The sequence below is a fragment of the Sceloporus occidentalis genome, unplaced genomic scaffold, assembly GCF_023333645.1.
Source record: "Sceloporus occidentalis isolate IW3139 unplaced genomic scaffold, rSceOcc1.0.p SCAF_4, whole genome shotgun sequence".
Taxonomy (NCBI): Eukaryota; Metazoa; Chordata; class Lepidosauria; order Squamata; family Phrynosomatidae; genus Sceloporus; species Sceloporus occidentalis.
The window spans coordinates 87,600,160-87,621,050 of NW_028316984.1; the positions used below are offsets into that span (position 1 = coordinate 87,600,160).

At 40.4% G+C, this 20,891-nt stretch overlaps 1 protein-coding gene across 2 annotated transcripts in view; it reads left to right on the top strand.

Annotated features, from left to right (window-relative positions):
- LOC149314269 (acyl-CoA 6-desaturase-like) overlaps positions 1-20,039 on the top strand; it is a 51,339-nt gene extending 31,300 nt beyond the window's left edge. For both annotated transcript variants that reach the window (XM_089520764.1, XM_089520765.1), the window contains 7 exons: positions 4,182-4,242; positions 5,848-5,924; positions 6,124-6,221; positions 10,087-10,183; positions 10,495-10,574; positions 11,444-11,569; positions 13,040-20,039. In XM_089520764.1, the coding sequence (XP_089376890.1) occupies positions 4,182-4,242; positions 5,848-5,924; positions 6,124-6,221; positions 10,087-10,183; positions 10,495-10,574; positions 11,444-11,569; positions 13,040-13,091 (591 nt within the window). In that variant the 3' untranslated portion in view covers positions 13,092-20,039. The remainder of the gene's footprint in view (positions 1-4,181; positions 4,243-5,847; positions 5,925-6,123; positions 6,222-10,086; positions 10,184-10,494; positions 10,575-11,443; positions 11,570-13,039) is intronic.
- The last annotated feature ends 852 nt before the right edge of the window (positions 20,040-20,891 follow it).

The following is a 20,891-nucleotide window of genomic DNA, read 5'->3' on the forward strand; positions in this document are numbered from 1 at the left end:
TGAAGTTATTTTTTTAATTTATATCTCCCAATAATGGAACAACTACAGAGTCAAGCCAAAATGTGATAAATTGCCTATGCCCACATATCCATCCTTTCATATCCATCCTTCAGTGAAACAGTTGTACTGAATCAGGTTTTTTCCCCTCAAATTGAAATGGAACTCAGTGCAGAGAGTGAGTGAAGCTTAAAGTACAGTACTATACTGTAGTTTTTCCTCAGGAAAAGAAAGTTAAATTGCTGATGCCAGATATATTAGGTGCATATGTCTTAGTATGTGTCTTTAAAAATAGTATTCTTTCAGATGTAGTCATTCTTTGTTGTTCTTGTTCTTATTCTTGTTGTTAAATATATTATTCTCTTTCCATTATTACAAGTATTTAACATTGATACAAGTATTTCAATAAAATAATTTCCACATAAAGCTTTTTGGGTATATGACTGTAACATTTAAACCATGTGTGATAAATCTGATAATGTTGTTTAGAACACTGGATTTTATTTTATTTTTATTTTTATTGGAAGTGGAAATATATTCCAGTTCTACTTTTCCAGAAAATTCACATTACTGCTTTGAAAATTAAATTCATACAATTCATGGATTTTAATTTGCAGTCAGTGTGCTCCACTTTTAAAATGGGCAGTAATTCCTAACCTGTCTTCAAATTTTATAAATATTACAATAATGTTTCCTTTATAATTTGTTACATACATGCATGTAATACTTTGGAATTTGATGTGTAGTTTCATGATGAGACCATATGAGAGATTAGCTCTCCACCCACATCTAGTTATTCTCTGCTTGTGGTATATTGTACGGAGTGTAGGAAGGATCAATACAGGAGCGAGCAACAATTTCAAAAACAGTGGGGATAAGATTACATGATACTTGTATACAATGTGCTACTTAAGCATGTACTCAGCTATCCAAAGATCTTAATAACATATTTAATAAATCATGTCTAATCAACTAGCATGATTAAGCGCTTGGTTGTTATCTTCCATTCATCTGGCATACTTCCAGTGGTTTATAATTCCAGTATAATAATAACTGCTTATTATCTTCTATGATTTCCCCCCTTATTGCTTAGCAGTTATATTAAGCTATGGCATTCTTTTGAAATATCAAATGTGACATACAACATTCCTCTAATTTTTCCCAGGAAGTCAGGCTTACCCATTTTTTATTCTCACAACAACAGTATGAGGTAGATTATTCAGAGAAATAAAGAGTGGCTACATGGCTACAATTTTTAGAATAATTATACATTTTGATCAATTTTTGGTTAAAACTGTTTGCCTGCAGAGGGACTGCCCAGCATCCCAAACTGCCCAGCATCCCTCCTCCCGAAAAAGAACCCAGAAAAACCATTGGCACACTTGTGTCGTAAGCAACGCGCAGCGACATCTATATGCTGCACATCGCTCACATCAAGATGGCGGTCCCTGTGTGGACAGGACAATGTCATGATGCTGCCACTGTCATGTGCTAGGATTCCAGAGAGTGTGGTTGCTGCACACTCCGGAAGCCTAGTATTAGCAGTGGCACACCACTTTTGGCCCATCTGTCCAGGGGCCTATATTTGTTTGGTGAGGTCTTGAGCAACAACTCCAAGGTAGTTATGGTGTTTCTGTTCCTTTAAAGCAGGGGTCAGCAACCTCCGGCCCGCAGGCCGGATGCAGCCCACGGAGGCCTTTTGGCCGGCCCCTGCCTGCCCCTGCCGCCGCCACTGCTGGTTCTGGCTCCTGGGCGCTGCCATTTTTTTTCAAAATGGCGGCGAAGTCTCGTGTGACCTTCCCCGAGGTCATGCGAGACTTCGCCGCCATTTTGAAAAAAAGGCCCGTTGCCTTCGCAGGGGTCCTCCTGGAGGGCTCCAACGGCGGCAGCAGGCCTCTGGGAGGCCCGTTGCCTTCGCTGGGGCCCTCCAGGAGGGCTCCGGCGGCGGTGGCAGGCCTCCCAGAGGCCCGTTGCTTTCACTGGGGTCCTCCAGGAGGGCTCCGGCGGCGACAGCGGGCCTCTGGAAGGCCCGTTGCCGTCGCCAGGGCCCTCCAAGAAGGCTCCGGCTCCGGAGGCCCTCTGGGAGGTCCGTTGCCTTCGCTGGGGCCCTCAAGGAGGGCTCCTGCGGCGGCAGTGGGCCTCCCAGAGGCCCGTTGCCTTCACTGGGGTACTCCAGGAGGGTCCCAGCGGCGGCAGCGGGCCTCTGGGAGGCCCGTTGCCTTCCCTGGGGCCCTCCAGGAGGGCTCCTCCAGCGGCAGCAGGCCTCTGGCGTCAGGGGCCGGCAAAGAGGCGGAGGCCTCCAGCGCTGGCGGCCCCCGCCGGCTTTTTTGCCGGCCTTTGCCGGGGCCTGGGGCCCCATCAGGGGCCGGCAAAGAGGAGGAGGCCTGGCCCCCGGGGGGTGGAAGCTCCACCCCCGGGTGTGGAAGCTCCTCCCAAGGGTGGAAGCTCCACCCCCGGCACACGGCCCCGCCCCCGGAGGGTGGAAGCTCCACCCCCGGCTTCGGCCCCCCAGTTGTCTGAGGGACAGCAAATCAGCCCCCGGCTCAAAAAGGTTGCCTACCCCTGCTTTAAAGAGTTTGGCAGCAACTGCTTCATTTCATTATGAAGCTCAAAGTCTACTAGTATTCCATTAATTTTAGAGAGTTTCTGTATTGCAGAGAGAATTTTTACTGCACTGCTGCATCAGATAACTCCCTGGAAATTACCTCCCCTAAACTACAGTGGACCCTTGTTATACGCTGGGGTTTGGTTCCAAGATCCCCCGCGGATAACAAAATCTGTGGATGCTCAAGTCCCATTAAATATAATGAAATAGAAAAATGGTGTCCATTATAAAAAATGGAAAATCAAGTTCTGATATTTGAAATTTATACTTTTTTTGAACATTTTCAAACCGTGAGTGCTTGAATCTGTGTATAAAAATCTCTGTATAGGAGGGGCCGACTGTATTCCTTTACAACATCTCTTGTGATGCTTTCTGAACCAAAATTATTATTATTATCATTTATTTTTATGTAGATGGTGCTCTACAAATAGTTGTAGAATAAAATATTTATTTTTCATGACAGAATCAAAAAATGTATGGCAGGCTATACTATCATACATACCTGGATGACAGATTTATATCTATTAATTTCTAATTTTGTGGAGCTTGAGTCATTCTGAGATAGTCTTAACTCTGGTCCAAAAATGGCAGCTTTTTGAGCATTGAATTGATACTTAATGTTCTCAGAAACATTTTAAATCAACCTTGCAAACAGCCTGACAAAAAGTAGTAATCTATGAACATTTTAATATTATCCACCTACTAACACACATCTTTCTGTGGTCTAAAGGAGGAGTAGAAACAGTACCTAAATCTTCCTTGATTGGTTGCCAGGAAGCAATTCTCACTTGCTAGAGCTGCCCAGGAAAGTGTTTGTTTAAGAGTGTAAATGCACACTCATCTTATTTAGAAACAATCCCTTGTGAGGTAAAGGAGGCTTATTCCCAGATGAGTGTGTATAGCACTGCAACCCTTAAGGTCAGGTAATAAAAATTAGTGTTGCCAGTAGTGGTAATGATAAGAAATGCAAAGAACAACATGTTTTTCCTTGTGAAAATGCTACAGGCTATGGGTTTTAATAGCAATACAACCCTGTCTGTTTATTAGGTGATTACTGCTAAATGAATGAGGTGCATATTTAGATATTTTTTCAAGTAAAAAGCCTTCTTAAAGAAGTTAATAATATCAAACTATATGTATACTATTAAAAACTATTTGAAAAGTAGATATAGCAATACAAATACAGTGGCCCCTTGTTATACGCTGGGTTTGGTTCCAAGATCCCCCATGTATAAAAAAAATCCGTGTATGCTCAAGTCCCATTAAATATAATGTCATAGCAAAATGGTGTCCCTAATAAAAAATGGAACATCAAGGTAAATTTATACTTTTTTGGCACATTTTCAAACTGTGTATGTTTGAATCCGTGTATAAAAAATCCATGTATAAGAAGGGCCGACTGTAAACAGTAATTAAAAAGGTGGGTCCAGTGATCAAATCCATTAAAAGGGAAGGTCTTGAGAACATATCTAAAAACTATAAGCAGAGAGGGTTTGGAAAATTTCCCCTGGGAATAATTCCACACTCAGGGACCTAAGCACTGACAACATTCCCTTCCTTCCTTCCTTCCTTCCTGTAGTATGGAAAAAAGAAGCTGAAATACTTCCCTTATAACCGGCAGCATGAATACTTCTTTTTTGGTGAGTGTCTTTGTTTCTTTCCACATTTTACATGTACTTATTTATTTATTTTATATCCTGCCTTTCTCCCAAACTGGACCCAAGGCAACTTTTAAAAGATGAGCCACTTTGAACATGTAGAGAAGACTGGAGTAATTTTTATAAAGGCCTTTCTCTCCATCCCACCACCATTACAAGCACGGTTGGTGGGGACATGAGAGAGGGCCTTTTCTGTGGCTGTTCCTAGACTCTGGAACTCCCTGTCCAGGGAGGCCAAGATGGCCCCTGCTTTGTTATCCTTCTGCCGGCAGGCTTAGACCTGCTTGTTTAGACAGGCTTTTAAAACACAGGGTGCTGTTATATTGTTTTAATGTATTTTAAGCATTTTAACCTTTTTAAATTTGATTTTAGCAACAATTTTGTTTTAATTATTGTAGCAATTTAATTCTATTTTAATATACTATTTTTGTATGTTTTTAACTGTATGGTGTTTTTTTAATGTTGTAAGCTACCCTGAGTCCCAGCCTTGGAAGCAGGGCAGAATAATAATAATAATAATAATAATAATAATAATAATAATAATAATAATTTCTTCACATTTAAACACAGCTCTTTTGGGAATATTTATTTAATTTATACACCAAATAAGGGACCCAAGTGGCAAGCCCCTTTCTCCCTGTTTAGGTATTAAGGTCTTCCCTCTCCCCTACATATTTAATGGGCAGCTATAAATTTGTCCCTTTCAAGTTTCCAGAGCATTAAATGTTTGTTGGTTGGTTTGTTTAAAAAACCACTCAAATCATACTGTGTGTACTTCTCCTAACTCTTTATATTTTCAGAACTCCATGGTGTCTTTTTATTTGTATCCCACTCATTCTCCAAAAAGTGTAAGACAGCATACACTCCCTCCTCCATTTTATCTTCATGTAGTGAGCTACATAGCCAAATAGGGGATCTGAACTTGAGATTCCTCAGTCCTAGTCCAACACTCTAACCACAATACTACATTGGTTGTCTTGGTTTGAATGATGAAGCTCTGTAAAAGTTCAGGCGGCAAAAACCCTAGAGCTCCACCCCAGGCTTTTTGTTCTTGAAATTAAAAGATAATCAAATGAAAGTAAGAACTGATTTCATTGTTCAGATAAAGCAACTAATAAGTACTTTTGCTATAGTAGCACTTTAGGTATGTCATTTTCTTAATATAGATTTCAAAAATTATGTACCCATGGAAAGCTAACATGTCAAAGAAAAGGCTAGGCTACAGCTTTTCTTTCTGAGGTCTAGCTTTTCACATGCAAGGAGTGTTTGACATTGGTATATTTGAACATGGAGTTTCCCACTTGTATTTTGAAGTAACACAGAAGAGTGGATTGTTTTATTCTAAACATTAGACTTGGAGATAAGTAAAAAAAACAACACATACTTCTTTCTGGAATAGATTGACTGAGATGTTGGACAGACCACAGATCAAAACAGACTCCTCTATTTTCTTTTTTCTTGAAAGTGGTCCCTACACTCCAGACTTTATTTTTACTTTTTTAAGTTTTACTTTTAAACATTAATCTCCTGGCCACTTGTATGCTTCACACTTGCCTTACTCCCCTAATCTTCTGGTTTTCCTTTCAGTTTTCCCACCTCTCCTCATTCCAGTTTACTTCCATATGCAAATCTTCACGACCATGTTCAAACACAAGTTCTGGGTGGTAAGTGAAAGATTCTGCTTCCCATGTCCTACATTTTCTTCATTAAATCCCATTTCACCAAATTCAAAGGCTCTCTGACAAGATCTTATTGGGGGTGGTAACAAAGCATCTCTCTGCATTTTGTGTAGACATGAGAACTAACATAAGGAAGAAGAAGAGATATCACCCATATCATATTATCTCTTTCTTCTCTCCCTAGGACTTGGCCTGGGCCTTCAGTTATTACATACGCTACTTCATTACATATGCCCCATTTTATGGAGTTATTGGATCCATGTGCCTCCTCACCTTTGTCAGGTAGGAGAGAGAAACGACCTCCATCGTTCTGAAGCCTTTCCTTCCAGGGATGGCATGATGACATCACAACTGGGGAAATTTTTCAGAGTAGCCTAGTCACATTGTTGTCATGTTATACTTTTTCACTTTTCCTAAATCTTTTCCTTGTTCATCCTACTTTGGTCTGCTACAGTATACAGTGGGCTGTTGTTATCCACTGGGGTTTGGTTCCAGGACACCCCTGGGGATACTGAAATTAGTGGAAGCTCAAGACCCATTAAATACAACAGCATAGTAAAACTGTGTTCTTTATATAAAATGGCAAAATTGAGGTTTGCTATTTGGAATTTATACTTTTTAAAATATTTTCACTCGGTGGGTGCTTGAATTTATGGGGATGTGTGAAACAGATGGGCAGGAAAAGCTGTATTGAAATCCCACCAACCACACTGACCACTCCCAAGGTGGCTAGAGTGTGCATGTCATGATCACATGGTGTGGCTTCAAGTTGCACCCCTGGGTACTTTTTTTTTACTGTTCCTCCCACCATCCCCACGCACCTTCACAGGAGTGAAGCGCTGGTGACTGCCACTTCACCAGGACAGGATATCAGAGCAGATGTGTGCCCATGCAGATGCCAGCAAAGTACAACCATGCCCCCCTTCATCCCATGCCCCCTCTTTGTCTGTTTTGTGTATGTTGTACTCATCTCCATGAGAGGTGTCGCGGTTTCTCTTTTGGGCATTGCCACCCTCACTGCTTGGGTACAGCAGCTCTGTCCCTTTTAAATGTACTCCTGCAATGGGGCATTTACATGCAAAATTAGTTTTGGAAAGAGCACCCCTTTAGAGCTGTCCTGGCGTCAGTGCATTTATCTGTACATGCAAAGGTGCGCACTTTCTGGGAGGAAGCAGAAAAAATCCAGTTCCTTTTTAGTCTGGCTTTTCTTCCAACAACAACAACAACAACAACAACAATAATAATAATAAATTTTATTTATGTTTCCCCACCTCTCCCAGTGGATTGAAGCGGGTTACAGACTAAGTGGCTTGGGTGCACTTTCCAGCTGGCTTCAAAGTGTGCATTGTCTAAATGTCCCACCTCGAAGCTGGTATGCACATCACTGGGTTTCTCTGTAATTGTTTACTGTGCCCTCAGAGACTTTATTCTGAATTTCAGCTGAATTGGCTCCATTGAACTGCATTGTGTCTGAGATGGTGTGATGGCAATATGGACGTTCTGTCTCTCCTACATCTGCGGTGCCCTGTTCAAACATTCATGTCATTATCACTTGATGCTACTGCCCCTAGAGGGTTCATTCAGGGTCATTGAAAACAGTATTTTCAAAAGAAAAAAAAGTTACTACAAAAACTATGTGGGCTGGGAGTGTTTGTATGGATATAGTTAAATGGCAGGGGTTTTAAAACCTTGCTGGTTCATTGTAGCCAGGACAGAAAGTATATATGGTGGAATTGCTGCTGTGCTCTGACAATTCCTGATTTTAAAATCCCCTTCCCCCAGTTGGTTTCAGGAAAATGTAACTATGTCAAGGGAGCAAAGTATTTCAAATACAACCCCTCTGTAGTCCCAAAACACCTGGGTTGAGTCTCTTTCACCAGTTAGAACATTATCGGCAGTTCTTCTATACTTACAGAACGTTCTGAGGATGGAATGATGTCCTGTTGGGTGGATATGCTTCCCTGCTGGTGAAGGGACACTTCTGTCCTATCCTAGTCTCCTTCATGATGGTTAAGATTCCTCTGTCTAATCCAAGGGTGGGAAAAGGGACTGCTTGTGCCCCTCTGGAGTTTTTTCCCCCAAAAAAATAAATGTATTTGCTCTAAAATCCCCTATAGTGGAAGGCATTTTCATCACATCTGAAGGTTATTTCCTGGTTTCATTTCAAAGGATTAATTTTAGGCTGAAACAAGCTGAAAACAAGGGAATGGGCCGTAGGATAATACAAGTGCAGGCCACAGACTACATGGCAGCCCCAATACAGCAATTAACCTGCCAATTTGTTTAAGGCAGTGCAGGTGGCTTTTTCTCAAGCAGGAAGTGACTTCTAGTTATTTATTTGTTTGGAAAAACACCTCTCCTAGACCTGAAACAGGCTAATGTCCCTCAAACCATGGCAAAATGGACTTCTAAGACCCCCAGAGGTTGCAGATGAACTGTCTGTCTGTCTACACATGGGGGGGGGGGGAATGTTGGGGTAGTATGGATATAGAGAGATGGATGCAGCTCCATCACATCCAGAAACAAATGTATAGATTTCACACTTGGAGTAGTTGCCCACCCATGTTCTAAGGTGAATACAATACAGACAAGGATAAAAAAAAAACCTTAAGCATAACTGGGGCCTTGTCTGCACTGGCCAGTGGCAGCCCAGAGTATCCTGGCCCCACAGCTGCTCATCGTAAACCATTACCTCACCTTCTCCTTCTGCACCACAGCAGCTGTCTGTGTGGGTATCCTGCTGAACTACATAATGCATCCACTGCCACCACAGGTCACTTGCTTCTGAGTTCAGAACAAAGTGCCCAGCAACAGTCACATTGTGGGCTTCTCAGAATAAGTGCCCCATGGGGATGGCAGATGTACCAGTTAGCCCAGCAGGATGCCCATGTAGACATCTGTCATGGCATGGAAAAAGAGGGCTCTGGATCATCCAGGAAAATCCAGAGCAAAAAGTAAGTTTAGTTACTCCATGTTAACATTGTTATCCCCTGGTTCTTGTGTGGAACTTGCTGGATGTTGTCCGAACTGCCCACACTAGAACCAGGATTTGGGTTGTGCATTGTCCAGACACTAGAGTGGGGTGGGGTGGGAAACAGACTTTTTAGCCTGTGCTGATAAGATTTGGAACAACTTTTGCCCCGAATGCCTTTGTTGTCTTCTGTATCTTATATATGGCACTGGAATTTGACCCAACATGGAAAGTAATCTCACTGCTGATATGTGTGCATGCATTTCTATTGCATTGCCTTAATTAATTCTATCCAGACATCTGCCTTATCTCTGTTGAGGACAGACATTTATAAATTGCAAAGTAGATGGCTAAAAGAGGTAAAAGTAAAAAGGGATGCGGTGACTTAGTAGTTAAGAGGCCAATTCTGATGAACAGAATATCGGAAGGTTGGCTGCTCGAGGCCCAAGTGCTGCATGATGGAGTGAGCTCCTGTCACTAGTCCAGCTTCTGCCAAACTAGCAAACTAGCATGAAAACATGCAAATGCAAGTAGATAAATAGGTACAAAGTGGGTGGGAGGTAACAAAGTTGTGTAATATTGCTGATGTAACTGTTGATGTACTGTATTGCTCGATTATTGTACTGCTTTGTATTGTACTGTATTGTATTGTGACATATGTCACATAACCGGTATAATGTGAACCGCTTTGATCAGACAGAAAAGTGGTATACAACTAAAAATTTTATTATTTATTTATTATTAAAGTTAGGTGCAGTCATGCTGGCTGCATTACCGCCGGAATCGTCTTCGGACAATGCTGGCTCTTTGGCTTAGAAATGGAGATGAACACCACCCCTACAGTCAGTTACAACTAGACATTCATGTCAAGGGACTACCTTTACCTTTAAAAGATGTTTATGACATATAAAGACACACTGCTAAATATGTTTTCTGGTGTAAAAGGTTAAAAATACAGCTAAGGGATTTGTGTGTATAGAATGGGGGAGACTGAAGTGAAGACATCACTGGAATTTAGTTGAAACAGGGATTTTACGTTAATTGCTCTAATAGAGCACAAAGGCCACAATTCCACTCCACTAACTATTTTCATGCCCATTATTATTGTTTAATGAGTCCAGATTTATGAGATTGAATCTAAGTATGTTTGTGTGTCTTTTCTGTTTTTTAACAAAGGTTTTTGGAAAGTCATTGGTTTGTTTGGGTCACACAGATGAATCATATTCCTATGGAAATTGACTATGAGAAGCACAGAGACTGGCTCAGCGCTCAGGTAAACTTTTCTAGTCTTATACAATTGTTGAAATGTGGTGAATGCATGAAAGCCTGTGCACATATCTGAAAGACTTCTTTAGAGTGCAACTTTAGGCTGCAACCCCAAATCTCCTTATCTGGGAATAAGCCCCCTAGAATTCACTAGGATTTATTCTGAGCAGATAAAATTGGGCTGTTTGAGTAGTACGTTGCATAATGTGGGATTACAACTGAAGATTCTCAAAAAGCAAAACTTGCAAAGTCCATTTCATTATTGTCCAATTCTGGACTTCATGAAGGTTCATTGTTTTGTGCACTTTTCTTTTGCAGTTGGCGGCTACCTGCAATGTTGAACCGTCTTTTTTCAATGATTGGTTCAGTGGACACCTGAACTTTCAAATAGAGCACCAGTAAGTATGCAATATTTGGATATGAAAGAATGTTGCCACATGATAAATTCAGAGATAGTAATCTTTTAGGGAAGGGAAACTACTAAAAATGAAAGAACAAGTTGTTCATGTTATTTCTGTCCCACTTTCTCATGTTGTGTGCCCAAGGCAATGAACAACAACACCACATAAAATTACAGTATGGTAAAATCACCCATATCATGTTGTACTGTGGGCTATTTTAAAACAAAACAGAAGACATTTGTACCAAACATAATGCTACTATTTCAGCACTGTATAGTCTGTTCTAACTATACAACTTTCTCTTAGCCATATAAGCATGCATACATTCCATAGAGTGCAATGGGTGATGGATTCTGGAAATTCAAATTTTGAATGTTTCTTCATGGGAACTCCCCCCAATAACTAACACATCAGAATTCTATCCCATCACACTCCTCTTCTACTAAGAGGAATCAACTTATTACTTCTTTACTGGGGGGACCATTTAAGTCATCCTCTTTCTTCCATTCTACCACCTCAGGATTCTGCTATTTTAATTTGCTGCTGTTTTGTATGTGTACATACCTTCAAGTTACCTGCTGACTTATGATGACTGCATGAATTGCATAGGGTTTTCTGAGACAAGGAATACTCAGATATGGAATTGCCATTTCTTTCCTCTGAAATATGTCCTACAATACTTAGTATTCTGATCTAACCAGGCCTGACCCAGCTTTGCTTTCCAAGATCCGATGGAATGTGGTGCTTTTAGGGTATTTAGGCTGGTGCTGCTACAGGGCAGCCCTTATTCCTTTAAGCAAAAATGGAAAGGAGTGAAGTGAATTTATTTGATCTTCTATTCCTGCTGGTTTCTTTTTTCTTTTAAGTTTGTTTCCTACAATGCCACGCCACAACTACTACAAGATAGCGCCACTGGTGAAGTCACTTTGCGCCAAGTATGACGTCCCTTATGAAGAAAAGCCTCTTCTAAAGGCATTCTCAGATATTGTTGGGTAAGAAGCTTGGTGGGGATTGGCAATGTGCTCGTGAAATCATCTAGTGCCAAGGGTGGGAAACTTCCTTTAGCCCAACAGCCAAGTTCTGTTTCACTGAAAATTCTGTGGGAAGACATGACCAAAGGCAAATGGATGGGACCAAAAATAGCAGAATTGTACATTGTTGCTTAAAGCTCATAAAGCCAGTAGCTAAACCTTAAGAAAACCCACACAACATTTGTAAACCCATACAAATTTGGGAAACCACCCAACAATGGTGCCATTAGAAGGGACCATTGCTACCTGGGGAACCCAAGAGAGCCAGATTCAGTCCTAGGACTTGAGGTTCCTCACCTCATTCTAACGATTCTAAAAATATGTCAGAAGACCTGTAAGCCATATTCCGCCCACCAAAGTTTTTGTTCCTTCACCCAAGAAAGTGCATTGAAGACAAATGATTGGCCAAACACTGATAGGCTTGGGGACTCCTCTTTATGAGATGGAGAAAGGCGATGGTCCAAATGTCATTGGCTACATATACACTTTGATTTGCAATGTGGGCAGCGCTTCTGTATGCCCAAAATGGAATCTTTCTCTCACTATTGTTTTGCAAAGAAAAGATAACATATTAAGTATATGTACAGCTACATGATGGACCATTCTGCTCACATCAAAAACTGGTGCATACACTTAACAGAGCAGTGTGTATAAGATTCAGATGGCCCAAAATTAAAAATATTTGTGTACTGCATACAACCTGTTTGCTTTATAGTACCTGTCTGTTTAAAAACACAGCTGCCATTCAGCTTGATAACTATTAAACCAACCTAGATTGCAGGGTTATTAGGATGAGGAAACAACAGGATGATACTATGTGTCCTACTCTGAATTTCTTGGTAGCAGGAAAAAATACAAATATGGTGAAGAAATAGATAAATGAAAGGAATGTCAAGTATTATAAAGTGAGAAAAGAAAAAACTTATTTTTTGTGGGTTTTTCAGGCTATGTGCCCCTGTTCTATAAGAGTTTATTCCTGACGTTTCACCAGCATCTGTGGCTGGCATCTTCAGAGAATGCTAACCTGGAAGAGAGAGAGAGTGTGTGTGTGTGTGTGCGTGCGCCCACACACACACACACACACACACACACACACACACTGTGTGACCCTGGGTGAGAAGGAGTGATTCCCATGTTAATCTGTGTATTGTTCTGTTATTGATGGCCTCCTCGGGGTAGGAGGATATGCAATGAAAGCCTTCGACTTCAAAAAACTTATTCATTGCCTGATACCAAGTCATCTTATAGGCCTTTAAGTGGGCTTTTATGACACATTAGAACTACCTCCTAAAGGTATCACTCAAGCCAAATCAACTAGTCTCAAACAGTGAGCCAATGAAGTGTCCAAAACGGATGAGACCTGGAAGTGAATTTTCTAGCTTAGAAGCCGTGATCACACTGGAATTTCATGCCTTTCTTCTTCCTCTGTAGGTCCCTAAAGAAATCTGGAGAACTCTGGTTGGATGCCTATCTCCATAAATGAAGCTGGATTTCAAAGACAAGGGGGAAGGTGTTGGTAGAGGGGAGGGGGCTGGGGGAGTGACATGTGTTCTTATTGTCCAATTTCAGTCAGTATCTGTGTTTGCAGTTTGAAGAGTTTCCACTGATGATGGGGTGGGTTCAGGGGACCTGTTTAAAATCAGATATTGTTTCAGCTATTTTGAGTATTACCTGTAGAGGATGAATGGAAAACACAGTTCCTAAGACATGATGGCTGAAAATTGGCCCAATAAGTTGGAGGGAGTTTTCAGTAAGACAAACTGGGGAATGAAAGTGCACATATATAGAGCTATCCCCTTGTTCCTATTCTGACTACTTTCCCATCTTGGTCTCAGGCACATGGTTTACACAGAGATTTAAAACAATAACAACACTGTCCAGCTTCCAGGTATTGGTTTGAAATGCAAACAGTAAAAGGAGCACAACTGGCTTCTTTTAAAAAATCTTAAATTATTTTCCCTTTAATGCTGGAATAAAGAGTAGGAAATGTAATGTGAAACACTTGAAACCCCCGTTTTACAAATCCTTCTTAAGGGGCTCACAATTGAGACAATAAAAACTATAATTAGATGTTTTTAAAAAGCCACAACACATTATTTCCAACTTATGGCATCCCTAAGGCAAACTTATCACAAAGTTTTCTTGGCAAGATTTCTTCAGAAGAAGTTTGCTTTTGCTTTCCCCTAAGGCTGAGAGTGTGTGATTTGGCCAAAATCACCCAGTGGATTTTCATGGCCAAGTGTGGACTTGAATTCTGGTCTCCAGAGTCTTAGTCCAACATTCAAACCACTACACTATGCTGGCTGTCTAAAAACTAGTTAGTGTCACCCATGATACCCATTAGAAAATTTCCTAGGGGAATTCTTCACTCTCTTTCCCCAAAGGAGAAATGAAAGACACAACTGCAATTAGCAAATGTATGTCTGACTCCTTTGCTTACAGCCCTAGGATGCTATGTGTCTTCCTTCTTATTTTCTCCCTCTCTCTGATAACATTCACTGCCTGAACAAAACTACATGTACTTGCCTTGCATTGAGTTTTGTGCAGTTCATTTCCTTTTCTGTATTAGTTCTCTGCACAAATCTGTGCAATAGTCAAATCAGACATTCTGATCCATCAAAGGGTTGCATGTGTGGGAGCAGGCTTTCACATCTGTATCCCTAACTGGATAGGGAATCCTGCACATAAATGGCTGGTGTCTGCATAGTACACAAGCTGTGCAGCTCCAATTGGATGCTGGATTTCAGGCTGAAAGGGGGGACACTTATTTCTTATTTATTCCTAACTGATTGGAGCTCATTTCTTTAGGAAGCTTGCCTCTTGCAATCAATTCAAAAATCTTTAAATTGGCCTAAAAATGAGGGAGCTTTTTTTCAGGCAGAGCTGTAATCATTGCATTTATCTGACCACATTCCTCCTAGAGTGTTTTCTAAAAGGTAATGGCTTCATCCCTTTGCCATTTCTGCTCAAAGGTTTTTACTTTATGTTGTTGAAAACAATCTGTCTCTGATTTTATTTCTGATATGAAATTCCATAGATGTTTAAGGAATATTTCATTATCATTTTTCTTAGATACAGTATAGACAGCTCAGAAAACAATGTTGTGAAAACACTTGGTACAAAGTTTGCTGAAATCATGGAAAGGTCAGAATGATTGTACTAGAACAGTGATTGTGAACCTTTTTGGGGCCGAGTGCCCCAACTTAAAGGTTTTTCTGGCACCAAATGTTTTCCAGTGCCGGGGACAAGACTTCCGCCCTCCTTCCGAGGTAGGAATTCACCCCCACACCTTGGAGAGACAGCTGGAGGCCAGGAAAGGTCTGGGAGGAGAAGGAACAGGCATGCACTTGTTCCTCCTTCCCCCTCTCCACACCTTTCCCAGCCTCCAGCTGCCTCTGGAGAGACAGCTGGGGGCCGGGAAAGGTCTGGGTGAAGGAGGAACAGTTGTGTGCATCTGTTCCACCTTTTCTCCACCAGGTGCTGGGCCAAATGGCATCACGTGCCATAGGCTCACCATCACGGTACTAGAATATGTGGACTCTTCAGCTTGATAGCATTATATTGTGTTCAGTTGTCAGTTCACAAACTTTCATGGGAGAATGAATGTAACACTCCCAATCAGTAGGCAAAGTGTGGAATATGCTGCTGCCACACTTGCCTTTTCCTGTCCTCTCTGAGAGAGATGTGTCTTTTATTGTCTCTCTCCATCATGCATTAGCTGGATTTTTGTGGGTATCTAGATAGTTTCCTCTGTGAGTATTGCTAAGTTTTTACATGTTGAGTTTGTCAGAGGTTTTCTTTAATGAAATCCTAAACATGCCTGATAGAAATAAACTCCACTAGGTTCAGTGTGATTTTGCCCCAGGTCTTGGTTGCACAGGATTGCAATCTCCGTTATATTTCAGTTCCCCTTAGATGGTGTATGTTAACTTTTAATAATTGAAGCAGAATAGAGAAACAATGAGATGTAATACGAATTAGCACAAGGCCAGCCAAAATGCCATGGATAAATATGCAGGCTTTTGTGTTCTCCATCATGTTCTTCATGTTCATCAAACTAGATGATTTTAAAAAATGCTGTAGGTGAGAGGGTTAGCACACATGAAATACAGATTAGGTCAGATTTTTTATGGCATGAGATCTGTAGATATTTTGTGTGTAAAAGGCAGCAATAGCCACAACTCAGTTATGTGTCATGAAATAAATACTTCCTTGGTCCAATTATAAATGGGGGATATCAAATGGTTTAAAGAAGTATTTTTACCCCAATGGATTGCTTTTTCAGTCCTCCCAATTTTAAAAGTGAGATCTCATCCAGCGTGGACTGCTTCTGATGTTGCATATCTTAATTATCCAGCTTACCCCAGCAGGCACACCCAAACTAATTGAACAGTCCTAGATTTTGTTCCTGCTCTTTCCAATTTACGTTGGGTTAAAATAAACCAACCTGGAGAGGTGATATAAAAAGTCTCTGATCATACTGGGATCATACTGGGAGCTGACAGAAAATTAAACATTTATGGATCTTCAAAATAAAATTGGAAAGTAAAGGAACATAATTTGCAACTTTCTGGGTTCTTTAAGCAGTCTGGATGCACTGGGTAGTTAAAATGCTAAAACAATTGCTGCTAGTTTCAAATTCTTATTCAGTTAGATGCCCATGCAACCTAACTTTCCTCCTACAATTGGTGAGGATGTAAGACAGTCCATACTATACTGAGTTTGTTGAAGGAAAGATGGGTTATGAATGTAATAAATAAATGAATAAATATAGCCATGTGAATATGCTTCCAGGAAAGCCACTTGTTTCCTGCATCAGAAGAGTTAGAGATGTGAATAAGACCTGTCTTACAGAGGTTCTGAAACCTTCTTGATTGTTCACAGGCCTCATGTTTACATCTGACTTAGTGCATATGGTATATTAATAACTAATTTCAAATCAAAGTAAACATATTGTTTTGGTCCACACCAAGTGAAATGTTAAATTAGCCCTTCATGACTAGATGTTATTAATTCAAATCACAGTTGAATCTGCTCCTAATACCTATTTGGTGCCTCTTGACTATTTTGTAAATGATATAAATCTTACTTGCCACTATGTCTGTAGCTACCACAATGGATGTTTCAGTCCACATTTGCTCAACGTTGTTTCTGCTGTGAATCTGGGAACCTCTGGCACCTCTGATTCCCAAATTAACAGGAACATTTATGTTTTGCAAAACTTTTGGAATATTGTATAGGAAGAATATTAACATGACACTGTGGATAACACAACTGCATATTGCCTTAATGTCTCTGGGAATGACTCAGCCAGAGTTAAGAATTTTTAAGTCCCGTTGATTTAAACTTGAGAGATTTATACATTTAATTTAGTATTGACCCATAAAAATGCTTAATTGGCTGAGTCATGCCTTCTTCCTGGTTCTGTGAATGTATTTCATTTTCTCTGCTCTAGTGCATACACGTGAGTGTGCACTCACATGAACACACAATGTACTGTAACATTTTCTTTACAGTCTTCCAACTAGAGAGCTCACTTGAGCTGATTTTTTTCAGTTTCTTTGATTTTCCAAACTTTACTCTGGGGGGGGGGGGGGGCTGTCATAACATGCAGCAGTTTTCTTCCTAGTTTTGCTCTATGCCATCCTTCTACTAATTTTCCACCTTGCACCAATGTCTTCTTTTTCCTTGGCTCAGAATAGCCCCAGAAAGTTGGGGACTGAGCCTTTGGAAGTCAGTAGACTTTTTTCATCAGTTATGGGGAAGATTTAGTTTTTTATTGAAATAAAAATGTCATGTTTTGCACTGATGGTATCTTTGGGAAATGGCACTTTTATCTTCTGATTGCTAGGTAAACATTGCTTAGAATTCTCCCACCAACCACAACATGATTGGTTGAACTTCATGAACCCCAGATATATCAGACTACAACCCTCATCACCCAAGGCTGGTTAGTGGTGGTGGAATGTGTAGACGAAAAACACTTGGAGAGCACCAAGTAGGGAGCATCTCTGATTTTGAACAAGGAACAATGTTACTCGGACAATCAACAGAACTAGAGGCCAGTGTGCAGCTATAGAGGGCAATTATTTCCAATGAAAATACTGTGAGTCCTGAAGAACAACTTAAGTACTGAAAAGGGCTTTTTCCAGTTTGGGGCAAAGATTTATCTTCCTCCTTTGACAAAGATAAGTCCAGTGGCTACTTTTATGGAAACCATTCTTGTTCATGGGGGATAAACACACCAAAAATTCACTAACTGAAATAAATGTAGCTTTTGTATTTGGGAGATATTCTGAGTGTTCTGTTTCATTGCTGTTGTTGGAAGGCAACATTCCTCTCCTCCCAGGAGATCAAAACACCAATTCTTCGGTACGGTGCACACTGTTATTGGGTATATTCAAATGTAGTCATTCCGGCTTTAAGTACAGAACATCATGTGTTCACTTTTCAGTGGGATTTGCAGCTCTAACTAGTCTCAATGCAGTTACAGTCCCCAAACCCATCTGTTTCCTTAAGATTTGTTTTCCAGAAAATTTGCATAAAGTATGCTTAGCTACATAGTGTGAAAACTATATTTATTTTGGATGAGTAGGTGAATTTTCTCAGTTCGAACAAAGTATCTGCCTCTGATTCCTCTAATTTTAAAGTCTTGAAGAAGGCTGTGTTCCAGGGGAAATTCAATAAAATGGAAATGGATTTGTATAGCCTGTGATGTTGGAATGAACCAAAATCCTTTGCTAGGTGTTGAAATCAATATATTGAGCTTATCTTTCTGACTATGAGGCTGGAGCCACCCATTTTTGTTCCCGAGGAACGTCGCAGAGGCCAAACTGTGCGGCATCCCTCCGCACCAAAAAGAACCCAGAAAAACCAGGTTCTTTTGAGTCCACATGGTGGACGTCACAAATATGCCATTGGCGCACTGTGATGCATCAGTGATGTAAGTGATGTGCAGCAACATCTATATTTTGCACATCGCTTATGTCATGATGGCAGCCTCCTTGTGGACAGGAGGCCGTCATCATGGCGCCGCTGTTACGTGCTAGAGTTCGGGAGCTCGCGGTTGGTGCATGCTCTCGAACCCTAGAATTAGCACCAGCACTCTGCTTCCCGCTCGTCTGTCTCAGGCCTATATGACACTTGAGAAAGACTTATCTATACAGTTGAGCTAATATGTGTGGGCTTCCTTCAGCAAGGTAGGAAATCCAAGCTGTCAGATGGATTTATAATGAGCCAGTTTCAGTTGAGATGTAGTTGCCAACTCAGCACTGGTATTATGGGCAATTTAGGATGTTTTTGCACAGAAGTAAATTATGTGCCTGAGTGGAAAAATCATCCATCCTCTGTCTCCCTGGCAAACCAGTGTGGAAGTATATCTCTTAATTTCTTTTCATGAAGAACAACAATTAGTTACATGAATGAAAAAGAGAATGAACTGACTTTTGTTTTCTTTGCTATTATCTTAGAAATTTTCCAGATGATATCTAAGTAGCAAAAGGCGTATATAAATTGTGTTACCAAAAAAAAAAAAAAAAAATCAGCAACATGGAAAGTGTGTAAGAAAGTAACAGGGTTAGAAATGTGGTGTGAGTGAAAAGGAAAAACATGAAAGGGGAAATAGCTATAGCTACAAGAAGAACCAGACTGCTTCATATTTTGTTTTGTAACAATGGCAGTTAAATAATGTGTGGATTGTGAATGATGCTGCAAGGATATAACAGACTTAAAAAGAGAGGACATGTCCATTAAAAAAAAATTAAAGTTGTATATGGTCTAGAGCCAGAGGCCCAAATTTACCCACCTCCTCTCCTGCATCCTTAATAGATGGTGAGAGCAACACGCTTTAGTTTAAGCTGACTGATTTGATGAAATCTGTGTTTCTGAGAGCCAATTCAAATCTTCATAAAACATCCAGGAACAGCCTTCTGAGACTGCACCATCTCAGATTACAGATAGTTTTTATACTATTTTTAATCTAGCATCTGAGCGCATTATAAAGCAGGGGTTTGACTCATGGAGCCCTTATTTCTATGGCGGAGCCCCTAAGAGGCCTACCTTATGTCTTACAAGTTAATGGTATTTAGGAGTATATATAAGAATATATTCTTATTCTTTAATTTCATTCAGTTTTTCTTTCATTTTCCTGGAGCTGCCACAAAGCACCTGGAAAGTGCACACTAAGGGCTCCTCAGAGCACAAGTTAGGAACCCCTGTATATAAAGGCTGTCATTTTTTTATGTGTTTAGATTTAATGTGTGAATTCTTAGGTCTGTGGCATATGACAAAATTGGTGATACAATAGCTGGAATCCAGAGGAATTTGCCAGGCAACAAACATAGTGCCTAACCTCACATTTCATTGGAGTTCAGTTGCCCAATTTGCCTATTTTTTTAGTGTCTACTGTTCAATAAAATCATAGCTGTTGAATATAAAAGCGGGTTGAGTCTTAATTATTAAATAACTTTTCATGCACACACACACACACATACAGTACATGAATTTACATTTCCCATATGGTTTCCTCAGTCAAACACAACCAAACAAGTTGAGAATTTATCTGTTATATTTGACTAATCAAAAAAAGGACTTCCAATGCTAAAAATGTAGTAAAAGGTCTGGATGCGCTTCTTACATTATTGGAAATCAGGAGTATGTGCATACAGCCCTCTAGCTATTTCCAGACTTTGATGCTTATTACCTCCAGCCAGCATAGGCAGTCATAACAGCTAATGGGAATTGTAGTCCAAAAACAGCTGAGGTGACAGATTGTCCACCCTGATGGACATGATGTTTTCATGTTCCAAAACACTGACATTTGCTTCCATTGGCTCAGGTGGACTCTGAGTAAGTGATCTGTGATGTTAACATTGCATCATCAACAACAAGCCAAACTGAATTTTATATTATCACTGAAGAAATCATTTCAGGATGCATCTGCACTGCAGTATTAATGCAGTTTGACATCACTTTAACTGTTACAGCTCAATGCTGTAGAATTCTAGGATCTGAAGTTTTGTGAGCTATTTAGCCTTGTTAGTCAGAGAGCTCTAATGCCAAAAACAAACTACAAATCCCAGGAATCCATAGCATAAACTATATTTTCCATACATTTATACAGTCTAGAGGTAATCTCATTGTTTACACAAACATAATTTTGTAAAGGCTTGTAATAATCAGTCAATGTTTATTGATTAGCCCTTAGGCCAAATGACACAAAAGCAGATAAAACATGCTATAAAAATTCTATAGAAGTTCTATAGAAATTAGAAAAGCTAAATAT